General features: G+C 35.8%; 1 protein-coding gene across 9 annotated transcripts in view; it reads left to right on the top strand.

Annotated features, from left to right (window-relative positions):
* Positions 1–14,837, top strand: part of LOC100022326 (DNA polymerase nu) — a 479,612-nt gene that overhangs the window by 166,714 nt on the left and 298,061 nt on the right. The window contains exon 17 of one of the 9 annotated variants that reach the window (XM_056802323.1): positions 6,140–11,332. The exons of the other annotated variants lie outside the window; for them this stretch is intronic. Within the exon in view, the coding sequence (XP_056658301.1) occupies positions 6,140–6,157 (18 nt within the window). The 3' untranslated portion in view covers positions 6,158–11,332. Of the gene's footprint in view, positions 1–6,139; positions 11,333–14,837 lie in introns of those variants that run through there. 9 annotated transcript variants of the gene reach the window in all.

The following is a 14,837-nucleotide window of genomic DNA, read 5'->3' as shown; positions in this document are numbered from 1 at the left end:
TTCCTTCCTTCCTTCCTTCCTTCCTTCCTTCCTTCCTTCTTTCCTTCCTTCTTTCCTTCCTTCCTTCCTTCCTTCCTTCCTTCCTTCCTTCCTTCCTTCCTTCCTTCCTTCCTTCCTTCCTTCCTTCCTTTCTGTCTTTCTTTCTTTCTCTTTCTTCCCTCACCTCCCCTCCCTTCCCCTCCCCTCCCCTCCCCTTCCCTTCCCATGTATAATGTATTAGGAGTCCACAATTACATTTTTTTTTATTTATAAAGTGTATGATTACAATTTTTGAGACAACATCCCAATAGTCATTTAAACTCTGTTCTTTAATAGACATTAGATTTGCTTAGTCCAGGCAAAACTAGGGCTCCTAGGTGGAAGATATGGGAAGCAATTTTGGGTTTTAGCATAACAACTAGACAAGTCCAAATAATAGAATGGGCATACTTTATGAGGTAGTGAATATATTATTGCTGAGAGTTTTCAAGGAGAGGCTGGATGACCACCTATAAGAAAGGATAGCAAAGAAGGAATTTATGCAATGAATTGGGGAGGAGGAGACAACAACTAAGGTCCTTTCTCATATTCTCTTATTTTATGTCATTAGTATGCCATAATTTTGGACTTGTGCTTTTATAATCTTTTTAATATAGCTGAGTTCTTTTTAGGACCTCCTATGATTGTGTAAGGTTGTAGTGACAAAAGGGGGGGTCATAATTCATTTGTTAACTTGTGTCATATTTGATGAATCTATTTCTTCTTGATATTTTTTACCTAAAGCTTTCCTTTGGTTTATATTTGGACATCAAAAATTAAATTAAATATGACCAAAGTAGATTATTTCATAGTGTGATAATGAGAATCTTTCATTAAATCTTATTAACTCTCACTCAAATGCTGGCAATGCTCAAGAATGGAGAGTGCCAGAGACAGAAATAACAAATTGGAACTGGCAAACATTTATTTCTTCATTACTGAGAATGTTATATTTGATAATTTCATTTTGAAATGCATCTTACCCAAGCCAAAAAACATATAGCTAACAGATTTATATAATTTCTTCTAAAGGATTAAACAAGTTTCATTTTTGGAAAGAGCATGGACAGTTTGGGGAATTTTAAAATATGTTTTAAAAATTATCCCTGTTTTCCATGACAGAAGTAAGAATATTTGATAAGTATGCAGAAGGTCTTACAAAAGATTAAACTATATATAAACTTACTCCTGAAGTATGATGTATATTTAATTGAATAGTTATGTCTTGGGCCACATGATGGTGCTATATACTGGTCATATAACAAAACATAGACTCGAGTTACATATATTAGTTTATAAGGTTGTACAAAAAAATGATAGCTTCATATCTTATAAAATCAGGTTTGAACTGCCTCTTAACACTCTAGAGGCTAATTTTCACTTCAGAGAGGATGTTATGGTACCAATTAGCTCTAATGAAACCTAGTGCCACTCTGTTCTATATATTAAGTGCTTCATAATTACATTTAGTAAAAATAAAATTTAGAAAAAATGTTTATTTTTTAATAGAACTCCTTTGTTTTATGCCTTCCTCTGCATATAACTAATTTTTAAAGTAAATTTGTTCACTTTGGGTTTATCATTTTATTATCTGTCTATCCCTTTAGTGTAATAATTGTGTCTATGGCTTATCATTCCTTATTCTGCCTTTAGTAGAATCATTGATTGTAACTTAAGAATTGTGAAAATAAACCTGATTTATTTTTATTTATACAACTACACAAATGTGTATCTACTAAGAGACATGAACCGAAAGGAAAAACTTTTATTTTTATTTTATATTTTTCATTAAATAGAAAGTAAAAATGATAGTTTTGATGTATTTTTCTTTATTCAGTCTTGTAAAATACCATATTTCTTCCCTGAACTCTAAGATAAATATTTGTAAAATTGATCCTCATTCCTTTTCCACAGGTCTATCTTGATTGCACACCTGAAGGACATGAAAAGACTGTCCACCCCAAAGAAATTTTTCCAATGCTGGCGCCGCCTAGATTTCCCAGCCTAAACTCATTTTACGTATCTCTATGCACTCTACATTCTAGGCTGTATGACTCTCTGTCCTTTCAAATTCCAACCCATTTAGTAAAATCAAATTCAAATGCCATCCCTTCCATGAAAGCTGGTTCTTATTTGTTTCCATACCTATGTGTCCTGTCCCACCTTAGGCCTCATGAAGCACTTAATTTTTTTTTCTCTCATATTCTCTCTTATAATATGACCACAGGATCATTGATTTAGAAATGTAAGAAATCTTAGTGTCTTTCTAGTTCAACCCTGCCATTTTACAAATGAGGAAACTGTGACCCCAGTTAAGTTTCCTATGCGATATCTTGCATTTCCTTCTATTTTTCAGTAATTTTACTTTCTTTCCATTCTTAATATTTCAGGGAGTTGTTTTAGCTTCTGTTTGGTCACTTTTAATTTTCATGACATTATTTTCTGGGGCAAGGTTTTGAGCCTTTGTTTTAAACCACTAATTCTCTTTTCATATCCTTCTTCTGTGGCTCTCATTTCTTTTCCTATTTTTTAATGGTATCACTCTTACTTGATTTTAAAAATCATTTTTAGCTTTTTAAAAAACTTGCTAGGAGGTCTGATTGGACTTTTATTCAAGTTGCATGTTTTCTTTGAGACTTTGCTTATAAAGATGTTTTTGAATCATTCTCTTCTTTTAGGTTTGTATCTTGAGATTCTTTGGCACTATAATACCTCTTTATCATGGGATTCCTTCTTTACTCATTTTTTAGCCCACCAGTTTTGAGTTTTTTGGCTTTTCTCTGTCTGGAAATATGAAAAGACTGTTGCTGGACTCAGCAACTATTAGCCTTCTGGTAGGTTCTACAGATTCTGAGAAACTGAGCTTCAGCCTCCCTTTTGGTCTGGGATTCCTGCCCTGCTTATTCCACTGCTTGCTTATCCAGCTTTGGTGTCCACCTTCCCCTAACTCTGTTGTGACTTCAAGAAACACAGCAATCATACTCTGATAAAACTGTCTTAGCAAAGGAGTTAAACCAGTCTGAGGGTAGCTTTACATGTGAGCTGGATTTAAGTGAGATAGATTGCACAAAGTTATTAACTTCGGTTTTTTCTTTCAGAGTCATCAAAATCCAGTGGGTGACAGCTGTCAGTTGGCATCTGTTCCTACACACTGCAGTAGTTCAAGGATCCCATTACCACTTCCCACTCTTTGAAATTTTTATAAGGGTTTTCTAACCCTTATTGATTATTGGTAGAGTATGGTAATATCAGTTAATTTCTTGTATGTGGACAGGCTGTTGGTGTGACTTTTTGAGAAAAATGACTTCTCAGAGCAACCTAAGAATTCCGGCTCAGCCAGTTGTATAAAAAAACATATTTTTATTATAATGGAAAAAAACTAATGAAAGGGATATTAAAAGGAAACAAGTGGAAAAGAAATTCTTATAATATAAGTCCCTAAGCTAATAATTCTTACTCTAACCACCCAAAATCTGATTTGCAAAGAACTTCTTCCCCAAACAGAGTTGAGGCTACTCTCTCTTCCTATTTTATCTAAATTCCCCAAACTTTAATCTATATACCCTAATTATACACAAGAGAAATAAATTAGATATCTCTCTCTCCCTTGCTGTATAGATGAACAAACAGCTTTGAATCTCCACAGCCTCTCTCCACTTGCACAGCAAACCTGCTGAGGCTTGCACTGATGTTTCACCCAACAATCTCCTTCACTTGTCAGGTTTTTTAGATGAATCTTTAGATGTGAAAAATACTGAGATTTTCCCAGTCTTGCCAAGCAGCTATTAGGACCTCCTTTTAGAACAGGGTCAGCCTAAAGAGTGAAAGTCAGTTGGGTAACTGTCTCTCAAAGCATTCTGGGAAAATTCTCTCTTACCCATCTGAGATTCCATTCATATTTTTTTTAAAGAAACCTAACTTATAACTACTCTCTTATGCATCTATCAATAACTTATGCTATGTAACTCTATTTCCTAATGAACTATTAATTAATAAATAATTCTCTGCAAAAATAAAGGACAAACAACAATTCCACTGCTATCCACAGACTGGGTTGGAGGCAAGGACCAAGACTGCATCCTGTTCCTGGGAAAAGAGCTACATAATTTCTATTTGTTTCTGAACTTGTTCCTTGCTCAGTATGTAGCTAAGACCTGTTAACAGTGGTTCCTCTCCATCCTCTGATACAGGTCCTCTTTTCAGTCCCAGAATCGGGTAGTGGATAACAGACCTACCAGATGGCACTTGTTCTTATACTCTTCACTAATTTAAGGATTTTCTCCCTCATTAGAATGTAAGAATATCATCATATTTGATTCCTTCTAATTGTTCAAATATTTTTACCTTTTTAGGTTTTTCTTGACTCCTATGTTGCATTTCAAAATTTGTATTTCTATCCAAACTTTGGCCTTTTCATAAGGAATACTAAAAGTCCTCCATTCTAATAAAGGTCAATTTTTTCCCTTGAGGATGTTGTTTAATTTTGCTAGTTAAATTATTCTTGAATGTAAGTATTTAATTTTTGCCTCTTGGGATATTGTATTGTAAGGTCTTTTTTGGTCAGATTTTGTGTGATCTTTATTGTGGTATTTTGTACTTGATAATAATTGTAACGTTCTTGGCATAGTGCCTGGCACTAGTAAACTAAGCTAAATATTAATTTCCTTCACCCTGCTTTTTTAGCTGCTTCTAGTATTTTTTTTTCTTTGATCTGGAACCTATGGATTTTGACTATATCATTCCACAGTTTTCATTTTGAAGTGTCTTTAAGGAAATGACAGTGGATTCTTTCTATTTTTACTTTCCTCTCAGATTCAAGGAAGTTTTTGTTTATGATGTCTTAAAATGCAGTATACAAGTTTTGTTTTTTTTGTTCATGGTTTTCTTATAGTACAATGATTCTTAAATCATTTTTCTTTTTATCTTTTCCAGGTCACATGTTTTTGAAACTAGATACCTTTATTTTTTCCATTTTTTGATTCTATTATAATATTTTTTGTCTTAGTTGCTGTGTTCAATCTAATTTCATTAATTCATTCTAATTTCATTCATTCTCATTTTCAGGAAGTCCTCTACTTGGGGGTCCTTTGGACCCATTCTAAGCTATGTATTCTTTTAGTTTTTTCCTTCAGGGCTCTTAATTCACTTGTAATTCTATTCTTTTTTATCTCTTCCTTAATTTCTTCCAAAAATTCTTATAATCCTTGTGGCCAAGTGATTTTATTTTTCTTAGAGATTCTGCTTGTAGTTATTGTGGAGTTACAATATTCTTTTTCTATGGATTTATCTCTTGATCATTTCTTGATCTATAATATTTTTTTCAAAATGTCTTCTTCTGTTTACTTCTATCTCAGCCTTTCTTCTTGGCACTATTGCAGACTTCTGTTCCATTTAGCTCCACATGCTTGGGTTTCTCTGGAACACTTTTCTAGCACCTGCAGCTTCTGGCTCCTTTTATTACCCATTCCTGAACTGGGAAGATAGGGACATAGACAATTGTTCCCTATATTAGAGAATTGATATTTCTCTTTTACTTCCTTGGTCATTGTTTGATCTCTAATCACCTTTTTAGTTCATTACTTATTAGACCTGCATTTAAAATAAGAGTAAACAGGCTCAGAACAAAGATGTAAATGATGTTATGGCATCTGTTGGGGGAAAAAAGCCTTTCTCCCTCCACCCCTTTTTCCTTTGGATTTTGGCTATGGAAAAGGTTGCCAGATAGCAGAGTTCAATAGATGTAAGATATTCATTCATGCATATAGAAACCTGAACCTTAAAACAAGACTGACTAGGAAATTTTTACAATTAAATGCAGGTTTCTTTTAAATAGAAAGCTACTAAAACATTCAAACACTTTATTTTATAATTTTACATATAACATTATGAACCTTTCTGCCAGATAAAACTATTATACTTTTTATTGCTTTTATTGTTCAACATTTCTGTTCAGTTGTTATAAATAATTGCTTTAAACCCTTTAAGCATATTCTTCATTTTAAAAAACTCACTATATTTTGAAGTAGACTATGTTTGAATTCCAGACTTGTTATTGATCATTTGTGTGATGTCTGAAAAGTTACTTTCTCTCCCCGTCTCAGTTTCCTTCTCTGTTAAATAGAGTAGTCCTACAATTTGATGCCTTTGACAGTGGAGGTTGGGACCAGTGAAGAAAGGCCCTGTTATTAAGGTGGGTTTCATGGTATTTTACTATTAAGAGGTTAACATTTGGATCAATAAGATGTTATACCTATTATTATTCCCACAAAATTTTATATGCTCTCCATTCTAGAAATTTATGGTGGTCTTTTTTAACTTAGTTTTTACTCTTTCAAAGTTCTAGTGATAATGGATCAAAGGTGATCAAGGTTGAGGTGTTTTTTGGAAAAGAGGAACCTAGTGGTTCTGTTATTAGTTTAGGTCAAGTATTATTTTGATATTTTTGTTTTTATGCATGTAGATCACATTGCTGAACATTATATTATATTATATCAGTGAAGTTTAGAAGATGGAGCGTTTTGGAGAAAAGGTAATGAGTTCTGTTTTGAACATGAGACTGAAGTGCCAATGGGACATCTATTTCAAGATGTACAATAGGCAATTAGAAAGGTAAGCCTAGAGGTCAGGATAGAGATTAGAGCTGGATAAGATTTAAGAATCATCTATATAGAGATGGGAATTCACTAAATGAAATAGTTTAGAGGGATAAAAGAACCCATGACATAGCCCTGGGGAACATCTATCAGTGGTGCGATTGAACTAGATGAAATCAAGCAAAGGAGCCTAGGAAGAACTGGTTAAAAAAAAATAAGAGCCAGGAGAGAGTAGTGAGTGTCACAGAAATCTGTTGAAAAGAGATAATCAAGAAGAGAGTGATTGACAGTGTAATCACATAAGGTTAGACTTAAATCTCCGTCAGTTCAGATCACAATCCCTTCATACCTTCTCTCCCATGTGAGCTTCTCTGCCACATTGTCCTTTAATTCTTTTTTTTTAACATTATTTTATTTGGTCTTTTCCAAACATTATTCATTGGACACAAAGATCATTTTCTTTTCCTTCCCCACCCCCCACCCCAACCTCTCCCATAGCTGACGCACGATTCCACTGGGTATCACATGTGTTCTTGATTCAAACCCATTTCCATGTTGTTGGTATTTACACTAGAATGTTCATTTAGAGTCTCTCCTCAGTCATATCCCCTCAACCCCTGTAGTCAAGCAGTTGCTTTTCATCGGTGTTTTTACTCCCACAGTTTGTCCTCTGCTTGTGGATAGTGTTTTTTTAGATCCCTGAAGATTGTTCAGGGACATTGCATTGACCCTAATGGAGAAGTCCATTACCTTCGATTATACCACACTGTATGAGTCTCTGTGTACAATATTTTCCTGGTTCTGCTCCTTTCTCTCTGCATGACTTCCTGGAGGTTGTTCCAGTCTCCATGGAATTCCTCCACTTTATTATTCCTTTGAGCACAATAGTATTCCATCACCAACATATACCACAATTTGTTCAGCCATTCCCCAATTGAAGGACATCCCCTCATTTTCCAATTTTTGGCCACCACAAAGAGTACAGCTATGAATATTCTTGTACAAGTCTTTTTCCTTATTGTCTCTTTGGGGTACAAACCCAGCAGTGCTATGGCTGGATCAAAGGGCAGACAGTCTTTTATCGCCCTTTGGGCATAGTTCCAAATTGCCCTCCAGAATGGTTGGATCAATTCACAACTCCACCAGCAATGAATTAGTGTCCCTACTTTGCCACATCCCCTCCAGCATTCATTACGTTCCTTTGCTGTCATGTTAACCAATCTGCTAGGTGTGAGGTGATACCTCAGAGTTGTTTTGATTTGCATCTCTCTGATTATAAGGGATTTAGAACACTTTTTCATGTGCTTATTAATAGTTTTGATTTCTTTGGCTGAGAACTACCTGTTCATGTCCCTTGCCCATTTATCAATTGGAGAATGGCTTGATTTTTCTGAACAATTGATTTAGCTCTTTGTAAATTTGAGTAATTAAACCTTTGTCAGAGGTTTTTATGAAGATTGTTTCCCAATTTGTTGCTTCCCTTATGATTTTAGTTACATTGGTTTTCTTTGTACAAAAACTTTTTAATTTGATGTATTCCAAATTATTTATTTTGCATTTTGTGACTTTCTAAGTCTTGCTTGGTTTTAAAAACTTTCCCTTCCCAAAGGTCTGACATGTATACTATTCTGTGTTTGCCTAATTTACTTATAGTTTCCTTCTATATGTTCAAGTCATTCACCCATTTTGAATTTATTTTGGTGTAGGGTGTGAGGTGTTGATCTAAACCTAATCTTTCCCACACTGTCCTCCAATTTTTCCAGCAGTTTCTATCAAATAGTGGATTTTTGTCCCAAAAGCTGGGATCTTTGGGTTTGTCATATACTGTCTTGCTGAGGTCACTTACCCCGAGTCTATTCCACTGATCCTCCTTTCTCTCTCTTAGCCAGTACCAAATTGTTTTGATGACTGCTGCTTTATAATATAGTCTGAGATCTGGGACTGCAAGGCCCCCTTCCTTTGTGTTTTTTTCCCCATTATTTCCCTAGATATCCTTGATCCTTTGTTCTTCCAAATGAACTTTGTTATGTTTTTTTCTAAATCAGTAAAAAAAAAAATTGGAAGTTCAATGGGTATGGCACTAAATAGCTAAATGAGTTTGGGTAGGATGGTCATTTTTATTATATTTGCTCATCCTACCCATGAGCAGTTAATGTTTTTCCAATTGCTCAAGTCTAGTTTTAGTTGTGTGGAGAGTGTTTTGTAGTTGTGTTCATAAAGTTCCTGTGTTTGTCTTGGGAGATAGATTCCTAAGTATTTTATTTTGTCTAAGGTAATTTTGAATGGGATTTCTCTTTCTAGTTCTTGCTGCTGAGCTGTGTTGGAAATATATAGAAATGCTGATGACTTATGTGGGTTTATTTTGTATCCTGAAACTTTGCTAAAGTTGTTGATTATTTCGATTAGCTTTTTGGTTGAATCTCTAGGATTCTTTACGTAGACCATCATGCCATCCGCAAAGAGTGATAGCTTGGTCTCCTCCTTGCCTATTTTAATGCCTCCAATTTCTTTTTCTTCTCTAATTGCTACTGCTAGTGTTTCTAGTACAATGCTAAATAACAGAGGTGATAATGGGCATCCTTGTTTCACAACTGGCCTTATTGGGAATGCATCCAGTTTATCCCCATTGCAGATGATAATAGTTAATGGTTTTATATATAGACTATTTATTATTTTTAGGAACGACCCTTCTATTCCTATGCTTTTTAGTGGTTTTAATAGGAATGGGTGTTGTATTTTATCAAAGGCTTTTTATGCATCTATTGCAATAATCATGTGATTTTTGTTGGTTTGCTTGTTGATGTGGTCAATTATGTGGATGGTTTTCCTAATATTGAACCAGTCCTGCATCCCTGGTATAAATCCTACTTGATCATGGTGAATGACCCTTGTGATGACTTGCTGGAGTCTTTTTGCTAGTATCCTATTTAAGATTTTTGCATCTATCTTCATTAGGGAGATTGGTCTGTAATTTTCTTTCTCTGTTTTTGGCCTACCTGGCTTTGGCATCAGTATCATGTTTGTGTCATAAAAGGAATTTGGTAGAACTCCCTCTTTGCTTATTATGTCAAATAGTTTGTATAGCATTGGGATTAGCTGTTCTTTAAATGTTTGATAGAATTCACTGGTGAATCCATCAGGCCCTGGGGATTTTTTCTTAGGAAGTTCTTTGATGGCCTATTGGATTTCTTTTTCTGATATGGGATTATTTAAGAATTCTATTTCCTCTTCTGTTAGTCTAGGCAGTTTATATTATTGTATATTCATCCATATCACCTAGGTTGGTATATTTATTGCCATATAGTTGGGCAAAGTAGTTTTTAATGATTGCCTTAATTTCCTCTTCATTGGAAGTGAGGTCCCCCTTTTCATCCTTGATGCTGTTAATTTGCTTTTCTTCTTTCCTTTTTTTAATTAGATTGACAAGTACTTTGTCTATTTTGTCTGTTTTTTCAAAGTAACAGCTTCTAGTCTTGTTTATTAGTTCAATAGTTCTATCACTTTAGATTTTATTGATTTCTCCCTTAATTTTTAGGATCTCTAATTTGGTTTTCTTCTGGGGGTTTTTAATTTGTTTGCTCTCAAGTTTTTTGATTTGCATTTCCAATCATTGATCTCTGCCCTCCCTAATTTGTTAATATATGCACTCAAGGATATGAATTTTCCTCTAAGTACTGCTTTGGCTGCATTCCATAAGGTTTGAAAGGATGTCTCACCATTGTCATTTTCCTCATTGAAATTATTAATTGTTTCTATGATTTCTTCTCTAACTAACTGATTTTGGAGTATCATATTATTTAATTTCCAATTAATTTTTGATTTGGCTCTCCATGTACCCTTACTGATCAATATTTTTATTGCCTTATGATCTGAAAAGGTTGCATTTATTATTTCTGCTTTTCTGCATTTGTATGCCATGTTTCTATGACCTAATGTATGGTCAATCTTTGTAAATGTGCCATGTGGTGCTGAGAAGAAAGTGTATTCCTTTTTGTCCCTATTTATTTTTCTCCATATGTCTATTAAGTCTAACTTTTCTAAGATTTCAGTCACCTCTTTTACCTCTTTCTTATTTTATTTTTGGTTTGATTTATCTAAATTTGATATTGGTTGGTTCAAGTCTCTCACTAATATGGTTTTACTGTCTATTTCCTCCTTCAATTCTCCTAGTTTCTCCATTAGAAATTTGGATGCTATACCATTTGATGCATACATGTTGATTAGTGATATTTCCTCATTGTCTATACTCCCTTTTAACAGAATATATTTACCTTCCCTATCCCTTTTGATCAGGTCTATTTTTGCTTTGGCGTTGTCAGATATCATGATTGCAACTCCTGCCTTCTTTCTATCAGTTGAGGCCCAAAAGGTCTTACTCCATCCTTTAATTCTAACCTTGTGAGTATCAACCCGTCTCATATGTGTTTCTTGAAGACAACATATGGTAGGGTTTTGGGTTCTAATCCAATCTGCTATTTGTCTACGTTTTATGGGTGAGTTCATCCCATTCACGTTCAAAGTTATAATTGTCACTTGTGGATTCCCTGGCATTTTGATATCTTCCCCTAGTTCTGACCTTTCTTCTTTAGCTATAACCTTTTGAAACAGTGATTTACTTTAGGTCAGTCCCTCTAGTCCCCTCCCTTGATATGCTTCCCTTTATAGCCCCTCCCTTTTTATGCTCCCTTCCCCTCCCCCCTCTCCTTCCCTTCCTTTTTATACTCCCTTACCCCCTCCCCCTCCTTAATTTTCCTTCCTTTCTTACCTGTTGGATAAGATAGAATTCAGTATCCCAATGGATCTAGATATTCTTCCCTCTCAGTGTTGATTTCACTGAGAGTAAGGTTTAAGTAATATCACTTCAGGCTCTCTTCCTCTCCTTCTCATATGAGAGTTCTTCCTCTCCCCTTCCCATGTTTATCTTTGTATGGGAAAGATTATTCTATTTAGTCCCCTGCCATTTGTTGAAGTAAATCTTAGAATCATTGATGATTCTCCCCTCCCTTTTTCTTTCTTTACCCCCCTTTCACCAAATCTTCATGATACCCCAATCTTTCCATATGCATGATTCTTCTAACTACTCTTATGATGCATACAATTTTTGAGAGTTACACAATACATTTTCCTCACATATTAATATGTATAATTTGATGTAAATGTAGTCCTTATAGAAGAGAGTTTGATTTAAAGAAAAAGATAAGATTTATCTCCTTTTCCCTTTCTTTCATATTTACCTTTTCATGTTTCTCTTGCTTTCTGTGATGGGATATCAAATTTTCCACTAAGTTCTGGTCTTTTCTTAGCAAATGCTTGGAAATCTTCTATTTTGTTGAATGCCCATACTTTCCCCTGGAAGTATATAGTCAGTTTTGCTGGGTAGTTGATTCTTGGTTGGAGACCCAGCTCTCTTGCCTTTCTAAATATTGTGTTCCATGCTTTGCGGTCTCTTAGCGTGTTAGCTGCTAAATCATGTGTGATCCTTATAGGAGCCCCTCTATATCTGAAGCTCCTCTTCTTGGCTTCTTATAGGATTTTCTCCTTTGCTTGGAAGCTCTTGAATTTGGCGATTACATTCCTGGGGGTTGTCTTTTGTGGATTTAGTATAGAGGGTGTTCTATGAACCCTTTCTATTTCTATTTTGCCCCCTTGCTCCAGAACGTGGGGGCGCTTTTCTTTTATAACCTCCTGTAGTATAGCTTCAAGGTTTTTGTTTATCTCTGGTTTTTCGGGCAGACCAATAATTCTCAAGTTGTCTCTTCTTCCTAATTCATTAATTTTTTGGCTTTGCTTTATTAATTCTTGCTGTTTTGCAATCTCACTGTCTTCCAGTTGCTTATTTCTGGTTTTTAGGGACTGGATTTGTTTTTCAGCTTGTTCTACCTTTTTGTTAGAGACTTCTAGCTATTTCTCCAATTGTGAAGTCTTGTCTATTAGACTGCTGATCTCTTTCTCCCATTTTTCTTTCTAGAAGGTTTCCATCTTTTGGATAAGCTCCAATTTGAGTTCCTCCAGAGCTTGTGGATAATTTCCATTTTGTGAGGCATGTTTTGATTTTGTTTGGATTTCATCCTCTTTCTCTTCTTTTCCTTGGGTACTCCCGCCATAAAAGTTATCAATAGTCACTTTTTTCCCTTTCTTCTTGGAGGCTTTATTTTGGGCCGCATGAACCATTCCTTTGGTGGTTTTATTCCCCTTTCCTTTTTGGTCTGGGGTCTGGGTGATATGGGTGGGCTTTCTGTGAATTTAGGTTGCCTCAAAATAGTTCTTCCCAGCCTCTGAGGTTTCTTAGAGTGCCGGCCCCTGTGCTCAGTGAAACTGCCCCTGTGTTCAGCACTCCTGCCCCTATGCTCTGTGGTCTCTTCTCGCCCATGCTGCTGAGGGGTGGAACTCTGGTATTCCCTGTCAGGTTCCAGGGAGCCTGGCTTGCCCCCCTTCACTACAGCGAGGGGCAACACTTTGGCCTTAGGCAGTTTTTACAGACTCTCGAGACTCCTCACTGTTCCCAGTTTGCAGGGGACCCGCCGTCTGTGTGCTCTCCAGTTCCCAGGGTTCTCCCAAGAAACCACCCTGAGAGGCCGTTTCCTAGCAGTCTTTAGATCCAAAGGACCCTGGTGTGCCCCCCTAGACAGAGACATTCCTCACTCACTTGCTGTCCCAGTGAGTGCTCTGATACCCTACTCTAGTTTGGTTGGGGAGGTGGGGGGGGGCAGTTCAGTTCACGTTTTTGTGCAAGCTTTTCCTCCTTCTTATAGGGTGGAAATGTTCAAACCCCACATACCTTCGTTTCTGTGGGTACTGAAGAGTCCCTCCATTCTTCCAAAGGTGATTTTTATGCTCTTTTAATGTAGTCTATTTCGTTCGGTGCCGGGGAGAGAAAGCGATTTGTGTCTAGATTGCAGCCATGTTTACCCGGAAGTCCCTTTAATTCTTTATAAAGGATTCAATCCATTTCTTATAAGGCTTTCTTTGGTTCTTTTAATATGCTGAGTACCAATATAGCTCTCAAACTGCTCAAATATTGTTTCTCATTCTCATTACATGATTGTCCTACATCTTTTTCTGGTTATACTACACAGGCTAAACTTGGTAATTTGCTGCAGTATTTATTTTCATTGCCATTGTTATAACTTACAGTTTTCTTCTAAATGTCACTAATATAACATAATGTTCAGCAATGTGATCTACATGCATAAAACAATCTCTCTCTCTCTCTCTCACACACACACACAGACACATGCATACACACTCATACTTTTCCTCCAAAGATCATAGACTTTTTAATTTTACTAAGTCCTTTTAGCAAAATATATACAATTAATCATTTCAGGTAATGTTTCTTTTTTTAGTTAGAAAGATAAATATACTCTGCAAGCTATAAGACAATGTTTTTATTATGATGTTTTTCCAGATAACAGTTAACAGAGATAAAAATACTGGCTTTGTTTTATGTTCCTATATTTTCACAGGCGTTTTAAAAACTGTGCGTAATATGTTTTCAGTTCTAAGATGCTGAAATGACATAGCAGTTTTAAAAAGCTTCAAGTGCCTGGAAGCATATTACTAATTGGCTCTCTTTCAACTGAAGCATGGCTGGCCCAGGAGAGAGATGTAAGGTACACAGTACAGTGCTTGTATCCAGTGAGTAGGAGGAGAATCTGTCTCATTTCACACACAGAGAAAACCATAGATTCCATAAAAAGGAAAATAGTGACAGCACAAGAACAAAGCAATTATTTCAGCAACAAAAGGAGTTTTAAAAAATTAGCCTTCCCTGAAAGCTTTGCAAGGAGAGCACTAAGTTGGAAAGTATTCCCTATTGGTATGAATGGCCCATAGACACTCACTCCTGAGCTTCTCTCCTTCAGTCCTGAGCTGTGTCATCCCCTCTGCTTTCCATGCATGGAGATCCTACCTGGCAGAAACATTCCTGTGATCCATGCTATGGATAATTTTAGAACTAGCCAAGAGTGAATGTAAAAGAGTTTTGTAATACACATGTACACACACACACACACACACACACACACACACACATACACAAATGTGGGTGTGTGTATGTGTTGATGCATGTGTGTATGTTCTTATATTTTATCAAAATACAGAATGAGGCATGCATTTTTGGATGTGGCCAATATGGGAATTTGCTTTTCTGGACTCTGCAAATTTGTTGAGAGTTTCAGTTTTTGTTTTGTTTTTAATTGTTCAATAGATATGGGTAGTAAAAAG

This window comes from Monodelphis domestica, chromosome 6 (assembly GCF_027887165.1).
Source record: "Monodelphis domestica isolate mMonDom1 chromosome 6, mMonDom1.pri, whole genome shotgun sequence".
Taxonomy (NCBI): Eukaryota; Metazoa; Chordata; class Mammalia; order Didelphimorphia; family Didelphidae; genus Monodelphis; species Monodelphis domestica.
The sequence above is the reverse complement of the archived record's forward strand: the minus strand, read 5'-3'. Positions and strand labels throughout refer to the sequence as shown.